This window comes from Chiloscyllium plagiosum, unplaced genomic scaffold (genome assembly GCF_037043375.1).
Source record: "Chiloscyllium plagiosum isolate Xiang-an unplaced genomic scaffold, Cpla_swu_hap1 HiC_scaffold_22, whole genome shotgun sequence".
NCBI classification, from domain to species: domain Eukaryota; kingdom Metazoa; phylum Chordata; class Chondrichthyes; order Orectolobiformes; family Hemiscylliidae; genus Chiloscyllium; species Chiloscyllium plagiosum.
This window is the reverse complement of record NW_028270160.1, coordinates 3,515,929-3,542,766: the sequence shown is the minus strand read 5'-3', so window position 1 is coordinate 3,542,766 and position 26,838 is coordinate 3,515,929. Positions and strand designations below refer to the sequence as shown.

At 49.6% G+C, this 26,838-nt stretch overlaps 1 protein-coding gene across 4 annotated transcripts in view; it reads right to left on the bottom strand.

Annotated features, from left to right (window-relative positions):
- The window catches only part of xpnpep1 (X-prolyl aminopeptidase (aminopeptidase P) 1, soluble), a 102,366-nt gene extending 75,528 nt beyond the window's left edge, over positions 1 to 26,838 (bottom strand). The window contains exons 1-2 of one of the 4 annotated variants that reach the window (XM_087998716.1): positions 26,793 to 26,838; positions 8,194 to 8,403 (exon numbers count right to left, since the gene is read on the bottom strand). Coding sequence is in view for 2 of the 4 variants with exons in the window: in XM_087998718.1 (XP_087854844.1) it covers positions 6,151 to 6,163 (13 nt within the window). In the remaining 2 variants the exon portion in view is untranslated. Of the gene's footprint in view, positions 1 to 6,150; positions 6,173 to 8,193; positions 8,404 to 26,792 lie in introns of those variants that run through there. The other 3 variants (XM_087998717.1, XM_087998718.1, XM_087998715.1) reach the window with 3 other exon arrangements.

Here is a 26,838-nt window from a genome sequence, read left to right as displayed (position 1 = left end):
CAATGACAATATCTGGTTTATATTCTAATTCCAAAGAATGTAAATAATAAGCATCTTTCATCAATCGCATTAGGAACTCCTCGATCCCAGTTGCTCACAGGGTGCCTGGCCAACCTTTCCTTTTCAATCAGAATCACACTGTCAGATATAGTAAATGCTGAGAGATTAGAAGCAGGGGAGTAGTCAGAATTACTGAGTTTTTTCAGCACTTTCTGCTTTGTTTCAGATCACCAGCATCCGCAGTTCTTTGTTTTATATTAAGTAGCTAGAAATGCTTTCTTTAAATCAAGCAACTTCACCTGATGTAGGGAAGTAGACCATGTCTGTTTTTATTTTACTGTTACACAAGAAATGTTGTTCTGATTCAACGAAGGAAATCTGATTACAACTGTTGTCCTCCATAGTCACTTCCTTCACCATCGCTGAGTCAAAATCTTGGGGGTCCTTCCGAACAGAGCAGTGGACATCCCTATACTCTCTGCCCTATGGACTGGATGCCTAAAGAATGCAGCTCCCCACCCTCTCCTCAATGGCAAGTGGATGGGTGATAAATATTGGCCAAACCACTGATGCCCACATCCATGAATAAATAAGAATACTTTTTCTATTCATTCATGGGGATGTGGACATTGATGGCATATATCGTCCAGAGGTATTTCAGAGTTGACCACATTGCTATGCGACCACTAGGACTCATAACAGCACGCAAACCAACAGCCACTCTCAGACAACAACTCACCAGAATGAAGGACCCGATACCCAGCATGAGCAAAACCAATGTAGTTTACAAAATCCCATGCAAGGACTGCACAAAACACTACATAGGACAAACAGGAAGACAGCTAACGATCCGCATCCATGAACACCAACTAGCCACGAAACGACACGACCAGCTATCCTTAGTAGCCACACACGCAGATGACAAGCAACATGAGTTCGACTGGGACAACACTACTATTATAGGACAAGCCAAACAGAGAACAGCCAGGGAATTCCGAGAGGCATGGCACTCATCCACAGATTCAATCAATAAGCACATCGACCTGGACCCAATATACCGACCACTGCAACGGACAGCTGGAACTGACAACCGAAAGTGGCAGAGACAAACCACTATAAATGCCGGAGAAAACATCACAGAAGCGCTTCACAGGAGGCCCCCAAGCACTGAGGATGTCACCTAGACAGGGGACGAAACATCTGCAACAAAAATTCCCAGTTCGGCGAACAGAACCACAACAACACATTGCTGTGGGTCTGGAGTCATATATGGGCTTGGACAACTAAGGACAGTAGTTGCCTTCTCTCCAGGACATTAGTGAACCATGCAGGGAGCTCTTCTGACTTCGCACTGCACAGAGATTTACTTCTCAATGTTGGAAGAAACTGAGTGAGGGAGACTGGTGGACTTGATTGGAAATTGGTGCAGTCGGGGAAGAGGATTGTAGTGCGAATGGAATATTTTTAGATTGCAAAAAGCAATTTTTCACATCTGTATTATCTTCAAATGGCTTAGATGTGGAATGAGAAGCTAAATTTTCAATGAATACAAAATCGAAGGACAACCATTCAGAGATTAAGGGGGAGTTGGATAAGTTGGAAGTTTGACTGAGTAAAATACCTTGGTCGGATGTCTTTGCCAGCCTTAAATTTACTTATATATCCTTATGGTTGCTTGTGAAGTGAAATATCTATTTACCCTGGAGGCCAATTTCCATTTTGCATTTTGTTTGAATTGATTCTGTCATTTGAGGACAATTAGCGTCGTACTTCAATATTGTCTTAGGTCCAGTAGTACCAGTGATTTGCCAATCATCTTATCAGGTCAATATGGGCATTTGGAGCAAATAATTAATAAAGATCAGGCTGGTTATGAACTGTAAAACTGCTTTATTTCTCAAATAGTAGTTTGGATAGGTAATGTCCAAATCGTATTATCACTAGACTGTTAATTTGGAGATGCATGGTAGATGGAATTAGGAATCTGGAATTAGAAGGCTTATGATGTCTTTGAACCCATTGCTAATTGTCAGCAAAATCCCCCCATGGTTCACTAATGCCCTGGAGGGAAGGCAACTACTGTCCTTAGTTGTCCAAGCTCATATATGACTCCAGACCCACAGCAATGTGGTCAACTCTGAAATACCTCTGGATGATATATGCCATCAATGCCCACATCCCCATGAATGAATAGAAAAAGTATTCTTATTTATTCATGGATGTGGGCATCAGTGGTTTGGCCAACATTTATCACCCATCCACACTTGCCATTGAGGAGAGGGTGGGGAGCTGCATTCTTTAGGCATCCAGTCCATAGGGCAGAGAGTATAGGGATGTCCACTGCTCTGTTCGGAAGGACCCCCAAGATTTTGACTCAGCGATGGTGAAGGAAGTGACTATGGAGGACAACAGTTGTAATCAGATTTCCTTCGTTGAATCAGAACATTTCTTGTGTAACAGTAAAATAAAAACAGACATGGTCTACTTCCCTACATCAGGTGAAGTTGCTTGACTTAAAAAAAGCAATTCTAGCTACTTAATATAAAACAAAGAACTGCGGATACTGGTGATCTGAAACAAAAACAGAAATTGTTCATTTATTCAAAAGCAAACATGGAATTAACATTTCAGGATAAATGGTATAACACTAAAGAATCCTCAGGGATGTGATATTTTTCCTAAGGACCACAGTATAAGGATTATCCTAACTTCTATGATCCCAGTTGGTGGTAATCATGGATAAATTCAATCCCAGAATGAAATCTGGATTGATGGATCATATGTTTAACTTTTGCAGTTAGTTTCTCTGGTGGTTAGTCACTGAAGCATGTTCACATGAGGCTGCAGATGTTCTTGAAAAGCAGAATACAAGTCTATTACTCAAAAGAAAGGAAACAAACCAAGCTACCTATATATAGGTTAGCAACACCGAAGCAATAAAAGGAAAAATAAAATTCCAATCTGTTATCTTTTCACAGGTATTCAATTCCAGAAACATGTTGCACCTGTGTCAATGCTTGAAGTTTCGACTGAACTGATGCTTTGCAGTTTCACTTCTTGAGGTGGGGAGACAAACTTGTATGATTTATTTCTATTGTGTGAACTTTCCACAATTCTAATGGCCTAAACTTTCTCTGTTTGAATCATTTGAAAATTTCTATCCAAATTCTCCAAAAGTTACAAACTAAAATAGTTTCTTTTAGTGATTGTTTCCCTTGAAGTCAAACTTCATTTTCCTGCTTTTAGAAAGCTAAAACTTGCTTCGGAATGGACTCTATGAACCTTTCCTTCTGAAGTCAAAACTTAGCTAACAGCCTTGATGTTTTTACTCTGTGTTATAGGGAGAGGTTGAACAAGCTAGGACCTTTTTCTTTAGAGTGTAGGAGACTGAGGGGGACTTTATAGAGGTGAATAAGGTCATGAGAGGCACGGATGGGGTGGACGCAGGCGGTCTTTGTCCCAGGGTTAGGGAATTGAGGACTAGAGGGCATTAGTTTAAGGTTAGAGGGGAAAAAATAAAAGAGGACCTGAGGGGTACATTTTTACACAGAGGGTGGTACACATATGGAATGAGCTGCCAGCAGAAGTGGTTGAGGTGGGTACATTAACAACATTCAAAAGGCATTGGGACAAATATATGGATAGGAAAGGTTTAGAAGGATATGGACCAAGTGCAGGGAAATGGGGTTAGTGTGGATGAACATTTTGGTCGGCATGGACCAGTTTGGGCCAAAGGGCTTGTCTACATGCAGTAGGACTCTATGACTCTACGTTCCCAGAACTGCTGAGCTTTTCCGGCAAGTTTTGTTTTTGTTTCTGATTTCCAGCATCTGCATTCTTTCGGTTTTTATTTACAGAATATTTCACTTTTGGGAAAGCAAAGTCAATCCCAAACTAGTTCTGGTTGACAACAGCAAGTTCCATCCTAGGGTAATTTTGGCTCACAAAGCAGATTGCAGAATTACCACCGTCATTTCTATTGAGATCAGACTGGCACTGAAACCAGAGGGTACCCTCACAGTGAAATGCTGCATTTGAACAAATCACTACATAAGGTACTCTGACCAGACATGAGGATACACAGCAAAGGTAATTAAAGGCTACTTTGGATGAAAAGCTCATTATCTGACATATGTGATAACGACTGCTCAGTTTATTAACCAATAAACCGCAATGAAAAGTAGTGTCAGAATTCCACATTATTGATTGTATGATGTGGTAATCCTCAAGTTCAAAAGGAACAAAATGAACCTTTGCCCCAAAGGTTTTCCATCTTTAAGGTAAGGTCTGCTGAACCAGCAGAATGCCTCACACAATCCCAAGTTTCAACATTACCATTTTTGTGTTGTTCAAGCAAAGAATAAGTTGCATTTTTATAAACTGTAGATGTCCCAAAACACTTCACAACTACTGAGGCACTTTCAAAGTGTAACTACAGGTTGTACTGCAGAGTACACAACAACAACCACTTTCCTTACAGCAAAGTCCCACGATTAACCACAAGAATAATGGCCACATTAGATAACATTACTGGACTAACAATCCAAAGACCCAGGCTAATATTCCAAAGATGGATTGAAACTCAATTAACAAAAATTCAATGAACGCAAAAAACTTTGGAATGAAAACTAGTCTCGAAAATGACATGAAGCTGTCATCGATTGTTATAAAAACCCACTTGGATCACTAATATTCTTTTAGAAAGGAAATTTGCTGCTCCTACCTGGCCTAGCCTACGTGTGACTCCAGACCCACATAAATATAGTTGATGCGTAATTGCTCTCCACAGCCAATTAGGGCTGGGCAAAAAACTCTGGCGTTACAGTAACAGGCCACATGCCATGAAAGCATAAATAAAATAAATATTTCAGTGGTCTGATCAAGGAATACAAATTGTCCAAGGTAGCAGGACTGACTGCTGTGCTCTTCATCAAAATTATGGCATGGGATTTTTTATATCCACCTGAAGCTTTATTTAAATATCTCAACCAAAAGAGAAGTTAAAATAACTTGCAAACATTCTCAAAGTGCATGTTCTTTTCCAAAAAGCCAACCTGCAGCTTTCAATAAACGCACACAAACATCATTTCAGCTATCCTTTACCATGTACAGTGTACACAAACATGTGCTTTCTAACACAGGGATGCGATGGAGATCCTGAGAATCAGGTTAAAGGTTAGTGTCGTTCAATGTAACCTAGGTTCCCATTGGAATCTATAATAAAGGTGGAGTCAGGTTCCATAGCATTTTGTCATCAGAAAAACATCTTTACAATATTATACGTTGCAAGTTGACATTCACTACATTAGTAAATTAAATACATTTTCATGAAAAAATTAAATTTTATATTGACAGTACAGGTACCTCCTGCTCATCACCGACTCCCCTGGCATGTCAATGCCACCTCCAAGATACACTCAGACACTGTGAAGCTGCTTCCTCTTGACCTTTTCTTCCTCCTGGCAGCAGAGTGCTAGCCATGACTGAACTCAGGGTGGCACGGTGGCTCAGTGGTTAGCACTGCTGCCTCATAGCCTCGGGCAACTGTCTGTGTGGAGTTTCCACATTCTCCTTGTATCTGCGTGGGTTTCCTCCAGGTGCTCCAGTTGTCTCCCACATTCCAAAGATGTGAGGTTGGGTGAATTGGCCATGGGAAATTGCCCATTGTGCCCAGGGATGTGCTGGCTAGGTGGATGGGTCATGGGAAATACAGGTCACAGGATAGAGTAAGGGGCTGGGTCTGTGTGGGAGGGATGTTCAGAGGGTTGGTGTGGACTTGATGGGCTGAATGGTCTGCACCCATGCTGTAGGGATTCTACGATTCTTCCTCAACTCCCTCTCTCTGAGGTAATGTCATCCTTTGAAAGCCAACATGAGTTTATCTCTAGCACATTCCCAGGCAACACATTCTTGATATTAACCATCCAGACCCTAGGTACATCACTTTATAAATACAAGTTTTTTTCCTTTAAACACTTTAAGACTTAGATTTACCACAACATTGTTGCAACATCCTGACACAACCTTTACAAGGGGAGCAATCTGTGAACATTTCTTAATTATACCTTAGCTCTAATGGAACGTATTGAAATCTGTTAACAGGACTATAGTACGATTTTTAATAAAAATGCATAAGTATAGATCCCTTACCTGTGTTACTCATGTTTAGAGATACAGTACAAGTGTCTGGAGATGGCAGAAATATAAGACTAGGAGTACCTTACCCTTTAAAATACAATATTCATGTGACTATTATCAGTAATTTTTCTCATGTCACATAAAACAGTACATAAACCTGTAACACATTAAACCTCAACCATAATAAACTTGTTCAAGGGCCATTATTGTGAAATATTACTGTACTGTCAGGTTAAGTTACTAAGTGGGGAGCTGGGGGTGATTATAAACCTTCTTATCATTAAGCTGTAGACTTTGAATATCAGAGAAGGAAGGACCAAATCTGCAACGTCAGATCTTTTTATAGAAAAACAAACTTTATTATGTTAAAAATCACACAACCATGTCTGTTAATTCGAACAGATGAGAGACTTAACGAACAATCCAGGTCATTTTCAACATATAATTTCAGTTACATTACACTGTAAACTTTTGCTATAAATTCTGTGTCTTATACTCCACAATCACCTGATGAAGGAGCAGCATTCCGAAAGCTAGTGTGCTTCCAATTAAACCTGTTGGACTATAACCTGGTGTTGTGTGACTTTTAACTTTGTAGACCCCAGTCCAACACCAGCATCTCCAAAACTTTATTATGAACTAGTATCTCACTTAAAAAGGCCGATGTAAAGTTGCCCTGAGAGTGCCTTTTGAAGTTAACCCAGAGGAACCTATCCACACAAACTGAGCAGCCTGTGGTGAACAGTCAGAGGAAGTCCACACAACCAATATTTCAGTGGGTGTGTACTGGAGGGAAACTAAAACTCTTAGAATCAAAAACAGAATTTTAAAAATGTTCCATGATAACATCTTCACAACTTCAGTTCTTAATTGCATCATGCAACAACTTCTTTGACTGCACCCTTGTGACGTAATAAATCATTGCCCAGAAACAGTCTCATCCTGTATTGGTTTTACTTTTGAAATTGCAGTTCTTGTCTTCTGCTGTAGAGTATAACAGGCACAGGCCAGGGGACTGCTGCCAAGGTATTGACACTTGTTTACATCTCAGCTGTGATGTTTCTGCTAATACTTGATGGAAGTTATCATCTTTTATTTTCAATCATGAACCTCTACATCAAGAAAGTCTAGGCTAAAAATAAAATAATATTGCCATGTTTGACTGAACCTGACTTTGAAATTTAGTTCATTTTGAAGGAAGTACTAAGCGTTGCGGAAGCTGTGACCTTCCAAATAAACCTGTTGTACTATAGCCTGGTGTTGTGTGATTTTTAACTTTGCTTTACGCCCAAACACCTCCACTCCTCTGGCTTCTAAATATCTATTTATTTAGTAAATTGGCCCTAGCAGTGTTCTGCATTAGGAAATTTCACAAGTTTACCACCCTCTTAGTGAAGAAACGTCTCCTCATCTCAATGTGAAATGGCCTAGCATATGTCCCAAGACGGAGTCTCCCGGTTCCGGACTTCCGGACCAAGGGAAACACTGTTCCTGCATCCAATCTGCCTAGCCCAATCAGGATTTTATCGATATCAACAAGATCTCCACTCATAATTCTAAACTCCAGCAAATACAGGAGCAGTCGACTCAATCTCTCCTCATATGAGAAACCTGAGGAGTCAAGTCTCGTAGCTAGGGACCTTCAACTCCAGGCCCCAGTACAGCCTTGGTTCAAACACAGACAAAGATGGTGAACTCTGGAGATGAGATGAGAGTGACTGCCCTTTAGATCAAAACAGCAGGTGACTGAGTATGGAGTCAAGGAGTAACGCTGAAACTTTATTGCTGGAACAGCACAGCAGGTCAGGCAGCATCCAGGGAACAGGAGATTCGACGTTTCGGGCACATGCCCTTCTTCAGGAATCGGGCATGTGCCCGAAACGTCGAATCTTCTGTTCCCTAGATGCTGCCTGACCTGCTGTGCTGTTCCAGCAATAAAGTTTCAGCTTTGATCTCCAGCGTCTGCAGACCTCACTTTCTCCTCCCAGTCAAGGAGTAACCAAAACTGAAGTCAACGGGTAATGGGGGAAACCTCTCCGTCGGTTGGAAGCATACCTAGTTTAAGGAAGAAGGTTGTGTTGAAAGAGACCAATCGTCTCCTTAGGTCATCACTGTAGGAGTTCCCAAGGGTAGTGTCCTGGGCTCAAGTGTCATTAGCTGCTCCTTCAGTGACCTCCACTTCATCATAAGGTCATAAGTGGCGATGTTCCCTGATGATTACACTGTATTCAATGAAGTAGTCCATATGCCCGCATGCAGCAAGACCTGTACAACATTCAAATTTGGGCAGATAAGTGGCAAAAACATTGACACAGCACAGAACAGCACAAGGGATAGGATCTCGAGCAGCCCTTGGAGTGTGTTCTGATCTACAACAAGATCTGGTTCATCAAATTACGGAGGAGGAAATGCTGGATGTCTTGAAACGCATAAAGATGGATAAGTCCCCAGGACCTGATCAGGTGTACCCTAGAACTCTGTGGGAAGTTAGAAAAGTGATTGCTGGGCCTCTTGGTGAGATATTTATATCATCGATAGTCACAGGTGAGATGCCGGAAGACTGGAGGTTGGCTAACGTGGTGTCACTGTTTAAGAAAGGTGGCAAGGATAAGGGGACTATAGACCAGTGAGCCTGACGGCAGTGGTGGGCAAGTTGTTGGAGGGAATCCTGAGGGACAGGATGTACATGTATTTGGAAAGGCAAGGACTGATTAGGAATAGTCAACATGGCTTTGTGCGTGGGAAATCATGTCTCATGAACGTGATTAAGTTTTTTTTGGGAAGTAACAAAGAGGATTGATGAGGGCAGAGCGATAGATGTGATCTATATGGACTGCAGTAAAGCGTTCAACAAGGTTCCCGTGGGAGACTGGTTAGCAAGGTTAGATCTCACAGAACGCAGGGAGAACTAGCCATTTGGATATAGAACTGGCTCAAAGGTAGAAGACAGAGGGTGGTGGTGGAGGGTTGTTTTTCAGACTGGAAGCCTGTGACCAGTGGAGTGCCACAAGGATCAGTGCTGGGTCCACTATTTTTCATCATTTATATAAATGATTTGGATATGAACATAGGAGGTATAGTTAGTAAGTTTGCAGATGACACCAAAATTGGAGGTGTAGTGGACAGCGAAGAAGGTTACCTCAGATTACAAAGGATCTTGATCAGATGGGCCAATGGGCTGAGAAGTGGCAGATGGAGTTTAATTCAAATAAATGCGAGATGCTGTATTTTGGGAAAGCATATCTTAGCAGGACTTATACACTTAATGGTAAGGTCCTAAGGAGTGTTGCTGAACAAAGAGACCTTGGAGGGCAGGTTCATAGCTCCTTGAAAGTGGAGTTGCGGGTAGATAGGATAGTGAAGGCGGCTTTTGGTATGCTTTCATTTGTCGGTCAGAGTATTGAGTACAGGAGTTGGGAGGTCATGTTGCGGCTGTGCAGGACATTGGTTAGACAAGTGTTGCGTGCAATTCTGATCTTCCTATCGGAAGGATGTTGTGAAACTTGAAAGGGTTCAGAAAAGATTTACAATGATGTTACCAGGGTTGGAGGATTTGAGCTATAGGGAGAGGCTGAACAGGCTGGGACTATTTTCCCTGGAGCGTTAGAGGCTGAGAGGATTCCCCCACCCCAGGGAAATATTTTGTCTATTTATCTTATCCATGCCCCTCATAATTTTGTAAACCTCTATATTTTCCCTGGGGTGGGGGAATCCAGAACTAGAGGGCATAGGTTTAGGGTGAGAGGGAAAAGATACAAAAGAGACCTAAGGGGCAACTTTTTCACACAGAGGATGGTACGTGTATGGAATGAGCTGCCAGAAGAAGTGGTGGAGGCTGGTACAATTACAACATTTAAAAGGCATTTGGATGGGTATAGGAATAGGAAAGGTTTGGATGGATATGGGCCGGATGCTGGCAGGTGGAACTAGATTAGGTTGGGATATGTGGTTGGCATGGATGGGTTGGACCGAAGTGTCTGTTTCTGCGCTTACATCTCTATGACTCTATCTACTTTAGCACCACGCACTTGAACTCTTCCCATACTCCTCAACTCCGTGTACCCAGCAATCTATGGAGCCCAGTTTTGAATAGACTCAATGATGTAGTATTCAGTTCTCTGGAATAAAGAATACCGAAACTTCACAACCCTCAGCGAAGAAATCTCTCATTTATACTTAGGCATGTTCTAGATATTATTGTGCTGATCCTGTCAAGCCCTTCAATTTTTGTTTCAAGTAAATACTGTCTCATTCCTCTCAATGCCAGGGAGGATAACACAATCTTTGGAGAGGCGGTGTATAAAGGTGATCTCAAATCAAACTATCAACGTTTCACTGCCAACCCTTCATAAATAACTCATCTTTTCTAACTCCTCTCATTTTCTTCAGGTTAGAGGGGTGGCCATGAGTACACGCATGGGCCCCAGTTATGCCTGTCTTTGTTGGGCGGGGGGGGGGGGGGAATCTTTGTTCCAATTCTATTCCAGCCCCCACCCACAACTCTTTCTCCGCTGAATCAATGTCATCAGCGCTGTTTCCCTGTCTCATCTGGAATTGGAAACATTCAGCAATTTTGCTTCCAATTTCCATCCTGCCCTCATTTTAGTATAAACACATCAACTCCCACAGCTCCCTGAACTATACATCCTCACACCCTGCTTCCTGTAAAGCCTCTATTCCATTCTCCCAGTTCCTCCGTTTCCTTCTCATAAATTCTGATTAGACAAACTTAGACAAAGGGGCCTCCAAAATGTCCACCTTCTTCCTCAACTGAGGATTCCCCAGTGTCATTGTAGACAGGGCCCTCAACCGGATCCAACCCATCTCCTGCACTTCCGCCCTCACCCCCTCTCTTCCCTCCCACAACAGTGACAGTGTTCCCCTTGTAACCTACCATCCCACCAGTATTCACATCCAGAAGATCATCAGCCTCCATTTCCCCCAACTCCAGCAAGATACCACCACCAGACAATATTCCCCTCCCCTCCCTTGTCTGCCTTCCGCAGGCACCATTTCCTCCAGGACACTCCTTCACTCCCAACACCTCCTCCAACCGCCTAAGGTGTAACACCTGCCCATTTCCCACCTCAGTATCCAAGGGCCCAAACACTGTCCAGGTGAAGCAGCACTTCTTACAATTCAAAGTTTGTGCGAAGATTTGTAGCTTGGGTGCTCGTTGTTGTGGTTCTGTTCGCCAAGCTGGAAGTTTTTGTTGCAAACGTTTCGTCCCCTGGCTAGGCGACATCATCAGTGCTTGGGAGCCTCCTGCGAAGCGCTTCTTTGATGTTTCCTCCGGTGTTTATAGTGGTCTGTCCCTGCCGCTTCCGGTTGTCAGTTTCAGCTGTCCGCTGTAGTGGTTGGTATATTGGGTCCAGGTCGATGTGTTTGTTGATGGAGTTTGTGGATGAATGCCATGCCTCTAGGAATTCCCTGGCTGTTCTCTGTCTGGCTTGCCCTATGATAGTAGTGTTGTCCCAGTCGAATTCTTGTTGCTTGTTGTCTGCGTGTGTGGCTACTAAGGATAGCTGGTCGTGTCGTTTCGTGGCTAGTTGATGTTCATGTATGCGGATAGTTAGCTGTCTTCCTGTTTGTCCTATATAGTGTTTTGTGCAGTCCTTGCATGGTATTTTGTACACTACATTAGTTTTGCTCATGTTGGGTATTGGGTCCTTCGTTCTGGTGAGTTGTTGTCTGAGAGTGGCTGTTGGTTTGTGTGCCATTACGAGTCCTAGGGGTCGCAGTAGTCTGGCTGTCAGTTCCGAGATGCTCCTGATGTATGGTAGTGTGGCTAGTCCTTTTGGTTGTGGTATGTCCTCGTTCCGTGGTCTTTCTCTTAGGCATCTGTTGATGAAGTTGCGCGGGTATCCGTTTTTGGCGAATACCTTGTATAGGTGTTCCTCTTCTTTTTGCAGTTCTGGTGTACTGCAGTGTGTTGTGGCCGTTTTGAATAGTGTCTTGATGCAACTTCGTTTGTGTGTATTGGGGTGGTTACTTTCATAGTTTAGGACTTGGTCTGTGTGTGTGGCTTCAACCCAAACTCTGGGTCAGATATGTCGATGACACATTTGTAATCATTAAAAACACGGAAATAAAAAAAACACACCAGATCATCAACGCCACACTCACAGGAATCCGATTCACGAGAGAAGAAGAAAAGGATAGCCAACTCCCATTCCTAGACGTGATGGTACAGAGAACACCGAACGGAGAATTCACCACAAAGGTATACAGGAAAGCCACACACACAGACCAAGTCCTAAACTATGAAAGTAACCACCCCAATACGCACAAACGAAGCTGCATCAGGACACTATTCAAAAGGGCCACAACACACTGCAGTACACCAGAACTGCAAAAAGAAGTAGAGGAACACCTATACAAGGTATTCGCCAAAAACGGATACCCGCGCAACTTCATCAACAGATGTCTAAGAGAAAGACCACGGAACGAGGACATACCACAACCAAAAGGACTAGCCACACTACCATACATCAGGAGCATCTCGGAACTGACAGCCAGACTACTGCGACCCCTAGGACTTATAACAGCACACAAACCAACAGCCACGCTCAGACAACAACTCACCAGAACGAAGGACCCGATACCCAACATGAGCAAAACTAATGTAGTGTACAAAATACCATGCAAGGACTGCACAAAACACTATATAGGACAAACAGGAAGACAGCTAACTACCTGCATACATGAACATCAACTAGCCACGAAACAACACGACCAGCTATCCTTAGTAGCCACACACACAGACAACAAGCAACAAGAATTCGACTGGGACAACACTACCATCATAGGGCAAGCCAGACAGAGAACAGCCAGGGAATTCCTAGAGGCATGGCATTCATCCACAAACTCCATCAACAAACACATCGACCTGGACCCAATATACCAACCACTACAGCGGACAGCTGAAACTGACAACCGGAAGCGGCAGGGACAGACCACTATAAACACCGGAGGAAACATCAAAGAAGCGCTTCGCAGGAGGCTCCCAAGCACTGATGATGTCGCCTAGCCAGGGGACGAAACGTTTGCAATAAAAACTTCCAGCTCGGCGAACAGAACCACAACAACTTCTTACAATATTGTTGACTGCATTCACTGTGCCCAATGTGGTCTCCTCTACATTAGGGAAATGAAGCATTGACTGGGTGACTGCTTTGCAGAACATCTACATTCTGTCTACAAAAAAAGACTCTGAGCTTCCAGTTTCCTGCCGCTTTAACGCCCCACCCTGTTCCCTGGCCAACATCTGTCTCAGGCTTGCTGCAGTGCTCCAGTGAAGCTCAGCTCAAGCTGGTAGAACAACATCTCATTTCCCCCCTGGACACTCTCCAGCCCTCCAGATTCAATATGGAGTTCAATAGTTTTCGGGCCTGAACTCCCCCATGGTCTAGCCCCCTACCCCACACAACCAGACCTTATCACATAGTTTACCATTACACACTACCTATTGTTAGCCACTAACAGCTATTCACCCTCCCAGCCAGAGCATTATCAACTCCTTTATCTGTCCAACTGTTCTCTCTCTCTCTCTGGGTTCTATCCTTACCTATCATTTACTTACTTTCACCCTCCTACCACCCTACCTTCTGCTTATAAACCAACATTTTCCAAGCTACCATCAGTTCTGAAGAAGAGTCACCACATTCGAAACGTTCACTCTGATTTCTCTTCACAGAGGCTGCCAGCCCTGCTGAGCTTTTCCAGCAATTTCTATTTTTGTTTCAGACTGATTTACTGATTGTTTACCACTTGTCTTTTTTTGGACTCGCTTCTTATTCCTAATCTGTGTGGCTTTATTGTTCTCGCTTTTAATAATTAATAATCTCACTCATTTGTTAACTCAAGAAAGCCTGGTTAAACTGGCTCCTCATGAAACATAAACTCCTTTGGATCTGGCAGAAAGGTATCCACAAGGGGCGCTGTCCTTTGTAATGTTTCCACCAACCAAAGCAGCCAGTGAGTAAAGAGCCCCCAAACCCTCCCACTCCACCCCCACCCCTAACACCTCCCAGGAGCTTGACAGTTTGTCATTTCTCGTCTAGTGAACCAGTTTGGATTGGATTTACGACAATAGTTCCATGCTCTCTCATCGTGGAGAGTTGCTTCATATTGCAGATTTATGGCTTGAATTCCAATTCTACTAGCTGCCCTGATGAGATGTGAGACCATGTCCCAGACCCTGAGGCCTCTGGATTACTACCCCAGCTAATTTTGGGATTGGTTAGTTGAAATCCTTTTGTCCTGCTTCCTGGCAGCACTCAAGATTGAGAAAATGTTTATTTTGTTCTGTTTCCTGTTGGCTAGCTAGCTTCTCACTCAGAGTGAGGGAATCCTTTACCTGCAACACTAGTCCTTTGTGAATTAACAAAAAAAAACAGAAAAGGTGGCCAACCATCGCTAATATGGGAAATTAGATCAAAGGAAGGGACATGCAAATTGGCTGAAAGAAAAGCAGTAGACCCTCAGGATCGAAGCAGTTTAGATTTCATTGGAGGAGGACAAAGCAATTAATTAAGAAGGGGAAATAGAGTATGAGAGAAAGATTGTGGGGAACATACAAATTGATTGTAAAAGCTACTACAGGTAACTGAAGAGAAAATGATTAGTGAACACAAATGTAGGTCCTTTGCAGTCAGAAGTTATAATGGAAAGTCCTTCTGCAAACATTACCCAGGTTTGCAGCATTGAAAAGTATTTCTTTCTCCAGAAGGCAGCATGGAAGTGGAAGGCCGAGTTAAGCATCAGATAAATAGCTAGCCGCAGAATTTTAATGATGGCAAGTATGTCTGTTCACATTTTGACATTCAATAACATTGTCATTACAATTTTACACCATCACATATTGAGGATCACCACTGATCAGAAAGTTAACTGGACTAGCTAAACAAACAGTCACTACCAATGTAGATCAGAAGCTGAGGTTCTTTGGCGAGTAACTCATCGTGTGAACACCCAAAACCCATCCACCATCTAAAGGCACAAATTACACTTTGATACTTAACTATATTAGAATCCTCTGCACTTGCCTGGATAAGTGCAGCTCCAATTACACTGAACACGTTTGGCATGATCAGGAATAAAGCTACCCACCTGATAAGCACCACATCTGCTGCCTGCAACATTTACACCCTGCATCAGCAACACAACAATGACAGCATTAAGCACCACAGCAACTCACTAAGGCACCTTCAACAGTGAATACAAAAGGTCCTTCAGTTAAAAATCTAGTTGGAATCTTGTTTTGCAAGACTGGCTGAGCCAAGATAAACTGAACAACCCTGCTCCACCTGGTCAAATACCTTGAGTGAAGTGACGTTAAGCGCTGATGAGTAATACATTCTGCTTCAGTCAGGGTGGGAGTATCACTGTCAGAAGAAGGAAGTTCTTTTCAGTGAAAGGGTGAGGGTCATTGAGAGTATAAATGATGGAAAATGTCCCTGGAAGTCAGCAAATGAAAGGGCACAACTCAAGAAAATCACAATCATCAGGGAAGTGATGTTGAGCACATTGTTGGAGCTGCACACAGACAAGTGCCTGGATCCTGATGGACTTCATCCTCTGGTCTTGAATAAAAAGGGAATCAGTTGGTGCATTGGTTTTAATTTTACAAAATGCCCTAAATTCAGAAAAAATTCCATCAGATTGGAAAATAGCAAATATTCCTGTTTTATTCAAACAGAACAGGCAGAAAACTACAGGACAGTCAGCTTAACATCTATTACTGGGGAGATTTTAGAAGCTACCAGTACATCATGGCAGGACACTGAAAAGTTCAAGTTAATCAGGCAAAGCCAACATGATTTAGTGCAAGGAAATCACATTTAACCAATCAGCGGGGGTAAGATGTGCAATAGATAAATGGGAACAGGTGGATGTACCATATTAGATTTCCAGAAGATATTTTATGATATCCACAAAGTTACTGTAAATAAAAAGAACACACAGTGCATGTTGGAGGAGGGATAACATATTGCACAGAGAGGAAATTGGCTTGTTAACAGAAAGTAAACCATGGCCATAAGTGAATCGTTTTCTGTTGGTCATATGTAATGATCGGTGTATCTCAGGGAACAATTCTTAACTTTTAGATAAATTAATTGAATAAATGGACCAAAGGTATGGTGGCCCTCATCCTGTTGAGAACGTATATAGGGTATGAGCAACTAGGGAAAGAGTTAAGTTCTGAGTTTTGTAAAACAAGAGGTTCAGCTGAGCATGACTCAGATCAGATAAGAACTTGCAGTTAACAATGGGGTGCTGGAGGCAAGGGTAATGGGTTAACAAGGTGGAAGAACAGTCATTATATTAGAAGTATTCAGTATGTAAGGTCAGTTTAACAAGGGGAAAAGTATACATTATGTGAAGCCAGTTAAGGTTAAGAACATTAATTGTGTAACAGCAGATGGTTTAATCTTTACTATTGACACTCGCTGATTGTAACGGCCACCCAATCAATATGTATGTGGCCTTATCTTGATGCGCCTCCCTGTAAAATGACTATATCATTCATTAAGAAACTGCTATTCCAGAGAAGACCGAGAACACATGTCACTATGCACATGAGCAACTGTTCTCTTTTCCTCCAGGGCCCAGAATAAAGATAAAGGAGGTAAACGTATACTGAGTTTCTGAGCATTTTGCTTCGACTGCAGGGGGGGAAAACTACAATATTGGTGTAGTTAGCAGGATCCAAACGAATAGTTATGATCGGACGGTGCCAGCGATAGCCTGGAACATCAGTGTCTCAAGATGGACGGGCCCGCAAGGTAATATATTAAACCTTGGTCCCTCTCGATATTCCTGTGTGCTGGAGATGGTGCCCTCCCTCGATCACTCTATTCTATGGATTCCTTGAACGGTAATTAAGTCAGTCGAGAGACACAGTTTCCCAAACGCACCGCAGGCAAAGGTTCGAGTCCTCTGTGCTGCGTTGGGGGGGAAGGGGGTGTAATTGAGGTTTGAGTCCTCTGCGTGGTACTGGGGTTCAAGTCCCCATGGGTAGGTTAATTTGAGGTTCAGATTCTCTGCGCTATGCTGAGGTTCAAGCTCTCTGTGTTTAAGCAGGATTCGGGTTCTCTGCGTTTAAGTGGGGTTCAAGTTTCTGTGTTTAAGTGGGATTTGAGCCCCCGTGGGGAGTGAAGTGAGAAAGGGTTAAAGTCCCTTAGTTGAAATTTGAGGCTCTGCGAGTCTTTGTTCTGAGGGAAGAGAGTGGCTTGGATTGCGGTTCCATGTGGTCCACCGAGAGGGCTTTTTCTTTTCATAAGTGTCATTTCAGTGAGAGGATGCAAAAAAATGAGAAACGCTGAAATTAAGTTATACTAATAATTGGTATGAAAAGGAAAGTTTCAATGTAATCTGTGCCATGCTGAGAGTGTTTGATGTTTAAAAATTTTGGTTTTTTAAAATACTGGTTCGGAAAATCCTTTTAAGTAACTTTTGTGTTGTTTGAATCAAGATCTCAATTCAGTGTGTTTTGTGTGCTATGTAATGGGGTAGATTTAGTTTTTACATTGAAATTGTACAATATTATGACCTTTTTTAAAATGATCAAACTTTAACCTTAAAACAAATTGATTGAGTGCCTTGAGTCCCTGATTTGTTTGAAATTCTACAATACCTGTTTAAAAGAAAACAGTTGGGACAGTGGTCATGCGTTGGCCAGATGACAGTATTGTCTTAAAATATCTTTGCTGCTGTGTTTTTAATGCAGAGAGTTCACAAAGAGAAGAGTGTATTTTGAGTTTGATGTTTTGTAAAGATTTTAGAGAATATTAGAACCTGAGGCTGAGCTGTTTCAGTCCTGTTAATTAGTGTTAAGACTTCATTGGCCCCCTTCATATTGCAAATTCAAAGAATGCTGATCTCTACCAAAGTTGCAACTCTAATTCCGACTGTTTTATTTGGGGAACATATTTTAGTATATTCAGCATTTCTTTCCCATGAATATTTGAGATTTAAATCTGAACTGAAGCTGCCTCTTCAGTTGCTAAAACACAGGAAACATTTTGTTGTTTTCTTGCTGTTCCAGACTTGTGAAATATTTTTCCTGACAGCTTTCACATTAGCCAAGTATTCATTTGTTAAAGGAAATTAATTTTTGACTAACCTGAATGGGGTCACACGACGGTTTGATTTTAGGATCATTTATTGTTGTTTATAATTGACTGGATTGTTTAGGCAGTACAATTTAGAAGTTTATAGATTGTATAAAACTTGATAATGTCATAAATAGTGAATAGAGTAATAGACTTCAAGAATTCAAAGAATTAGATTCCCTCCAGGGCAGAAACAGTCCCTTCGGCCCAACAAGTCCACATCGACCCTCCAAAGAGTAACCCACCCAGACCCATTTACTACTCATGCACTTAACACTATGGATAATTTAACTTGGGCCAATCCACCTAACCTGCACATCTTTGGATTGTGGGAGGAAACCGGAGCACCCAGGGGAAACTCACGCAGCCACGGGGAGAACGTGCAAACTCCACACAGACAGTCACCTGAGGATGAAATTGAACCCAGGTCCCTGGCGCTGCGAGGCAGCAGTGCTAACCACTGAGCTACCATGCCACCCTCAAAGAATGTTGAAGTTGGCAGGCACAATTTGGTGTAGTTAAATGTGTGACTGTCTTCATACTGATATCCACATTGGCAAGGAAGGAATGAGAGAGGAAATGTAGAGATACTTGCAGCAGCTAACATCGTCTCTAGAGTTTCCCCATTCACAGGTAAAGCTCACCTTCGGATCACCACCCACCCTCCACAACCTGATCCAATGATTCAATCAGCTCCTCAGTCACGAGCACGAAAAGTGAAGAAGCCAACAAACAGTGAAGAGGTTGGTACACGTTTTGTCAGTGGCCTTCCTCTGGACATTAAACCATGTGAGCTTTACCTTGTCTTTCAATCATTTAAGGGATATGAAGGTTCACTTATTGAGCTAACATCCCAGCAGCCAGTTATTTTTGTTACATTTAACAGCAGAGTGGGGGCAGATGCAGCAAAGAATGCTGCGTTCACCGAGATGCGCTGGTATCCTCCATCTGAAGCATCTCTGCAAGGATAGAAGTCTTGTCAATTTTGTGAAGCATTTAACTGACCTTATTCAAGAATTCAGATTTCTCCGTGGAGTGATGATGCAAGGACAGCCTGGATTTTGTTTTCAGGTTGGACTTTACTGAAGGAGACTTTGGAGAACTGGCTCATTTCCATTCGACTTGGAGGGGATGGAGTGGTCACTAAGGGCTGTAGATTTAAGAACTTTACTGGTGAACATTTTGTCATTATGTACAACCATTTAACAGTATTGGAAGCATTCAGTATGGAAAGTCAGTTAACAAGGGGAAAACTATCCATTATGTGAAGCCAGTTAAGATTAAGAACATTAATTGTGTAACAGATATGGCTTAATCTTTACGTTGACACTCGCTGATTGTAACAGTCACCCAATCAATATGTAAGTGGCATTATCTGGATGCTCCTCCCTGTAAAATAATTCAGCAAGAGAAGACAGTGAACTCATGTTCCTGTGCTTATGGGCAATTTTTCTCTCTCCCTCCAGAGCCTGGAATAAAGATGGAGGAGGTAAAACTATACTGTGTCTCCAAGTGTTTTGCTTCGACTGAAATGGGTGGGGGGGGGGGGAGGAGGGAGGAAGGGCGACACTGTAAATGAATAAAAAGCTACATTTGCTGATGACACATAGGTAGGAAAATGATTGTGCAGAGGACATAGAAGCCTACAAAGGGATATAGATAGGTTAGGTGATTGGGCAAGGATCTGGCAAATGCAGTAGAACATGGGAAAATATGAAGTTGTCCATTTTGGCAGAAAGATACAAAAGTATATTATCTAAATGGTGAGAGGTGGCAGAGCTCAGAAGAAGTGAGATCTACATGTCATGCATGTATTGCAAAAGGTTAGTATACAGGTAGAACAACTAAATAAAAAAGCTTAAAACAAAGGAAAATGTAGACTGAAGTAGGGAGAGTATGATATGTTTGTACAGGGTACACATCTTGATCACTGTGCACAGTATCGGTTTTCTTATTTAGAGAATGCTGTAACTATGTTGAAAGCAGTAGTTCAGAGAAGTTTCACTCAATGAACACCACTGTCTTGTACCCACATTGGAAAATGCTTTGTGGTACTAATACTTGAAATGAGCACCCCAATCCAGCCACAGCTACATGTGCACTGCAGCTAACATTGTCTACCTGCTGCCTCCTCTTCAATCACCTTGCTGCTTCCTTGGACACTTTGCTTGCTGCATATTCACCACTACACACAAGATCTGAACACTTCAATGAACAAAACTTGTTCCTGTAAATGTATACCCAACTACAAAATAAAACATACTTTCTACAGAATAATTATTTCAATTTCTGGCATCTTTGGAGCCTGAAACCAATAACAGTAAGCAATACCACAGTGACAGGGGACGAAACGTTTGCAACAAAAATTTCCACCTCAGCGAACAGAAACAACGAGCACCCGAGCTACAAATCTTCACCCAAACTTTGATTGCAATTGTCTGGGCAGTAAATGCAGTTGATGTGGAAAACCAGGTGAACTCATAAGGAAATGTTGGACAGACACATTATATTCACTAGAGCTTAGAGTCAGAGGTGACTTGATTGAAACACTGAAGATCCTGAGGGAGCAAGAAAGTCAGAGTTTAAATCCTAATTGTCCAGAATGTTTGTCATAACAAATCCGAACAGGTTGATTAAAATAACAAGATGATCCTGAGGGGTTCTGACAGAGTCGAGGTGGAAAGGATGTTTTCTCTTGTAATCCAGAAAACAAGACGTAAGGATTATTGTTTGAAGCAGGGGTTCACTCATTTCAGACAGAGTTAAGAAGATATCTTTCCAAGCAAAAGATCTCGAGTCCTAGGAATGCTCTTCCCTAAAAGGGACAGAAGCAGAGCCCTCCAGAATGCTTTTAAGAGAGCAGTAGATAGATTCTTGATTAGTAAACAATGAAACATTATTGGGGTTAGACATAAATGTGGTGCAACCAAATCAGATAAAAGGTGGTTAGATTCGATGGGATGAAGGGCCCCTCGATGTGGGGGGGGGAAGGGGGGGGGGAAGGAGGGTGGGGGGGGAAGGAGGGTGGGGGGGGGGAGAAGGAGGGGGGGGGGGAAGGAGGGTGGGGGGGGGGAGAAGGAGGGTGGGGGGGGGGAGAAGGAGGGTGGGGGGGGGGGAGAAGGAGGGTGGGGGGGGGAGAAGGAGGTTGGGGGGGGAGAAGGAGGGTGGGGGGGGGAAGGAGGGTGGGGGGGGGGGGAAGGAGGGTGGGGGGGGGGAAGGAGGGTGGGGGGGGGGGAAGGAGGGTGGGGGGGGGAAGGAGGGTGGGGGGGGGGAAGGAGGGTGGGGGGGGGGGGAAGGAGGGTGGGGGGGGGAAGGAGGGAGGGAGAGGGTGGGGGGGGGGGAAGGAGGGAGGGAGAGGGTGGGGGGGGGGAAGGAGGAGGGAGAGGGTGGGGGGGGGGAAGGAGGGAGGGAGAGGGTGGGGGGGGGGAAGGAGGAGGGAGGGTGGGGGGGGAAGGAGGGAGGGAGAGGGTGGGGGGGGGGGAGGGAGGGAGAGGGTGGGGGGGGAAGGAGGGAGGTGAGGGGGGGGGGGGGGAAGGAGGGGGGGGGGGAAGGAGGGTGGGGGGGGAAGGAGGGAGGGAGAGGGTGGGGGGGGGGGAAGGAGGGAGGGAGAGGGTGGGGGGGGGGAAGGAGGGAGGGAGAGGGTGGGGGGGGGAAGGAGGGAGGGAGAGGATGGGGGGGGGGGGAAGGAGGGAGGGAGAGGGTGGGGGGGGGGAAGGAGGGAGGGAGAGGGTGGGGGGGGGAAGGAGGGAGGGAGAGGGTGGGGGGGGGGAGGGAGGGAGAGGGTGGGGGGGGGGAAGGAGGGAGGGAGAGGGTGGGGGGGGGAAGGAGGGAGGGAGAGGGTGGGGGGGGGGAAGGAGGGTGGGAGAGGGTGGGGGGGGGAAGGAGGGTGGGGGGGGGTGGGGGGGGGGGAAGGAGGGTGGGAGAGGGTGGGGGGGAAGGAGGGTGGGGGGGGGAAGGAGGGTGGGAGAGGGTGGGGGGGGGGAAGGAGGGTGGGAGAGGGTGGGGGGGGGAAGGAGGGTGGGAGAGGGTGGGGGGGGGAAGGAGGGTGGGGGGGGAAGGAGGGTGGGAGAGGGTGGAGGGGGGAAGGAGGGTGGGGGAGGGTGGGGGAGGGTGGGAAGGAGGGTGGGGGGGGGATGGAGGGTGGGGGGGGGGATGGAGGGTGGGGGGGGGGGAAGGAGGGTGTGGGGGGGGGGAAGGAGGGAGGGAGAGGGTGGGGGGGGGAAGGAGGGAGGGAGAGGGTGGGGGGGGGAAGGAGGAGGGAGAGGGTGGGGGGGGGGGAAGGAGGGAGGGAGAGGGTGGGGGGGGGGGGAAGGAGGGAGGGAGAGGGTGGGGGGGGGGAAGGAGGGAGGGAGAGGGTGGGGGGGGGGGAAGGAGGGAGGGAGAGGGTGGGGGGGGGGAAGGAGGGAGGGAGAGGGTGGGGGGGGGGGAAGGAGGGAGGGAGAGGGTGGGGGGGGGAAGGAGGGAGGGAGAGGGTGGGGGGGGGGAAGGAGGGTGGGAGAGGGTGGGGGGGGGAAGGAGGGTGGGAGAGGGTGGGGGGGGGGGGAAGGAGGGTGGGAGAGGGTGGGGGGGGGGGAAGGAGGGTGGGAGAGGGTGGGGGGGGGGAAGGAGGGTGGGAGAGGGTGGGGGGGGGGGAAGGAGGGTGGGAGAGGGTGGGGGGGGGGGAAGGAGGGTGGGAGAGGGTGGGGGGGGGGGAAGGAGGGTGGGAGAGGGTGGGGGGGGGGGAAGGAGGGTGGGAGAGGGTGGGGGGGGGGAAGGAGGGTGGGAGAGGGTGGGGGGGGGGGAAGGAGGGTGGGAGAGGGTGGGGGGGGGGGAAGGAGGGTGGGAGCGGGTGGGGGCGGGGGGAAGGAGGGTGGGAGCGGGTGGGGGCGGGGGGAAGGAGGGTGGGAGAGGGTGGGGGGGGGGGAAGGAGGGTGGGAGAGGGTGGGGGGGGGGGGGAAGGAGGGTGGGGGGGGGAAGGAGGGTGGGAGAGGGTGGAGGGGGGAAGGAGGGTGGGGGAGGGTGGGGGAGGGGGGGAAGGAGGGTGGGGGAGGGTGGGGGAGGGTGGAAGGAGGGTGGGGGGGGGATGGAGGGTGGGGGGGGGGGATGGAGGGTGGGGGGGGGGGGGATGGAGGGTGGGGGGGGGGGGATGGAGGGTGGGGGGGGGGAATGGAGGGTGGGGGGGGGGATGGAGGGTGGGGGGGGAGATGGAGGGTGGGGGGGGAGATGGAGGGTGGGGGGGGAGGGTGGGGGGGGGGAAGGAGGGTGGGAGAGGGAGAGGGTGGGGGGGGGAAGGAGGGTGGGAGAGGGAGAGGGTGGGGGGGGGGAAGGAGGGTGGGGGGGGGGAAGGAGGGTGGGGGGGGGAAGGAGGGTGGGGGGGGGAAGGAGGGTGGGGGGGGGAAGGAGGGTGGGGGGGGGGGAAGGAGGGTGGGGGGGGGAAGGAGGGGGAAGGAGGGTGGGGGGGGGAAGGAGGGTGGGGGGGGAAGGGGGGGGGGGAAGGAGGGGGGGGAAGGGGGGGAAGGAGGGGGGGGGAAGGGGGGGGGAAGGAGGGGGGGGAAGGGGGGGAAGGAGGGGGGGGGGAGGGAGGGGGGGGGAAGGAGGGTGGGGGGGGGAAGGAGGGTGGGGGGGGGAAGGAGGGTGGGGGGGGAAGGAGGGGGTGGAAGTAGGGTGGGGGGGGGAAGGAGGGTGGGGGGGGGGAAGGAGGGTGGGGGGGGGAAGGAGGGTGGGGGGGGGGAAGGTGGGGGGGGGGGGGAAGGAGGGTGGGGGGGGGGAGGAGGGTGGGGGGGGGAAGGAGGGTCGGGGGGGGGAAGGAGGGTGGGGGGGGAGAAGGAGGGTGGGGGGGGGGGAGAAGGAGGGTGGGGGGGGGGGGAGGGAGGAGGGTGGGGGGGGGGAGGAGGGGGGGGGGGAAGGAGGGTGGGGGGGGGAAGGAGGGTGGGGGGGGGGGAAGGAGGGTGGGGGGGGGGAAGGAGGGGGGGGGGGAGGAGGGTGGGGGGGGGGAAGGAGGGGGGGGGGGAAGGAGGGGTGGGGGGGGAAGGAGGGTGGGGGGGGAGGGGGGGGGGAAGGAGGGTGGGAGAGGATGGGGGGGAGGAGGGTGGGAGAGGATGGGGGGGGGAGGAGGGTGGGAGAGGATGGGGGGGGGAGGAGGGTGGGAGAGGATGGGGGGGGGGGTGGAGGGTGGGAGAGGTGGGGGGGGAGGAGGGGGGAGTGGATGGGGGGGGGAGGAGGGTGGGAGAGGATGGGGGGGGGGAGGAGGGTGGGAGAGGATGGGGGGGGCGAGGAGGGTGGAGAGGATGGGGGGAAGGAGGTGGGAGAGGGTGGGGGGGGGGAAGGAGGGTGGGAGAGGGTGTGGGGGGGGAAGGAGGGTGGGAGAGGGTGGGGGGGGGAGGTGGGTGGGAGAGGGTGGGGGGGGATGGAGGGTGGGGGGGGGAAGGAGGGTGGGAGAGGGTGGGGGGGGGAAGGAGGGTGGGAGAGGGTGGGGGGGGAAGGAGGGTGGGAGAGGGTGGGGGGGGAAGGAGGGTGGGGGAGGGTGGGGGGGGGGAAGGAGGGAGGAGAGGGTGGGGGGGGGGGAAGGAGAGAGGGAGGGGTGGGGGGGGGGGGGAAGGAGGGAGGGAGAGGGTGGGGGGGGGGAAGGAGGGTGGGGGGAAGGAGGGAGGGGAGGGTGGGGGGGGGAAGGAGGGTGGGGGGGGAAGGAGGGTGGAGAGGGTGGGGGGGGGAAGGAGGGTGGGAGAGGGTGGGGGGGGAAGGAGGGTGGGAGAGGGTGGGGGGGGGAGGAGGGTGGGAGAGGGTGGGGGGGGGAGGAGGGTGGGGGGGGTGGGGGAGGGTGGGAGGAGGGTGGGGGGGGTGGGGGGGGAAGGAGGGTGGGGGGGGAAGGTGGGTGGGGGGGGGGGGGAAGGAGGGAGGGGGGGAAGGAGGGTGGGGGGGGGGGGGAGGGGGTTGGGGGGGGAAGGAGGGTGTGGGGGGGGAGGAGGGTGTGGGGGGGGGAAGGAAGGAGGGTGGGGGGGGGGAAGGAGGGTGTGGGGGGGGAAGGAAGGAGGGTGGGGGGGGGGGAAGGAGGGTGGGGGGGGGAAGGAGGGTGGGGGGGGAAGGGGGTGGGGGGGGGGAAGGAGGGTGGGGGGGGGGAAGGAGGGTGGGGGGGGGAAGGAGGGTGGGGGGGGAAGGAGGGTGGGGGGGGGGAGGAGGGTGGGGGGGGGGAAGGGGGGAGGGGGGGGAAGGGGGGGGAAGGGGGGGGAAGGAGGGGGGGGGAAGGAGGGGGGGGGAGGAGGAGGGGGGGGGGGAGGGGGGGGGTGGGGGGGGGGGAGGTGGGGGGGGAGGAGGAGGGGGGGGGGGTTGGAGGGGGGGGAGGAGGGGGGGGGGGAAGGAGGAGGGGGGGGGAAGGAGGAGGGGGGGGGAGGAGGTGGGGGGGGGAAGGAGGGTGGGGGGGGGGGAAGGTGGTGTGGGGGGGGGGGAAGGAGGGTGGGGGGGGAAGGAGGGTGGGGGGGGCAAGGAGGGTGGGGGGGGCAAGGAGGGTGGGGGGGGGGAAGGAGGGTGGGAGGGATGGGGGGGGGAGGAGGGTGGGAGAGGATGGGGGGGGGGGGGGTGGGAGAGGTGGGGGGGGGAGGAGGGTGGGGAGGATGGGGGGGGAGGAGGGTGGGAGAGGATGGGGGGGGAAGGAGGGTGGGAGAGGGTGGGGGGGGAAGGAGGGTGGGAGAGGGTGGGGGGGGGAAGGAGGGTGGGAGAGGGTGGGGGGGGGAAGGAGGGTGGGAGAGGGTGGGGGGGGGAAGGAGGGAGGGAGAGGGTGGGGGGGGGGAGGAGGGTGGGGGGGGGAAGGAGGGTGGGAGAGGGTGGGGGGGGGGAAGGAGGGAGGGAGAGGGTGGGGGGGGGGGAAGGAGGGTGGGGGGGGAGGAGGGTGGGAGGGGTGTGGGGGGGAAGGAGGGAGGGAGAGGGTGGGGGGGGGGAGGAGGGTGGGGGGGGGGAGGGGGTGGGGGGTGTGGGGGGGGAAGGTGGGTGGGGGGGGGAAGGGGAGGGAGAGGGTGGGGGGGGGAGGAGGGAGGGAGAGGGTGGGGGGGGGGAGGAGGGTGGGGGGGGGGGAAGGTGGGTGGGAGAGGTGGGGGGGGGAGGAGGGTGGGGAGGGTGTGGGGGGGAGGAGGGTGGGGAGGGTGGGGGGGGAAGGAGGGTGGGAGGGGTGGGGGGGGGGAGGGTGGGGAGGGTGGGGGGGGAGGTGGGTGGGAGAGGGTGGGGGGGGGAAGGAGGGGGGTGAGGGTGGGGGGGGGGGGAAGGAGGGTGGGGGGGGGAAGGTGGGTGGGAGTGGGTGGGGGGGGGAGGAGGGTGGAGAGGGTGGGGGGGGGGGAAGGAGGGTGGGGGGGGGGAAGGAGGGTGGGAGGGAGAGGGTGGGGGGGGGGAAGGAGGGTGGGGGGGTGTGGGGGGGGAAGGAGGGAGGGAGAGGGTGGGGGGGGAGGGAGGGAGAGGGTGGGGGGGGGAGGGAGGGAGAGGGTGGGAAAGGAGGGTGGGGGGGTAGGGGGGGTAGGGGGGGTGGGAGAGGGGGGTGTCCGCCCCCCAAGACCCTGAGCCGACGGCTGGACCAACCTGTAACCCCTGACCCCTTCTCCGACGCTGATTCACCGCCTGGGCG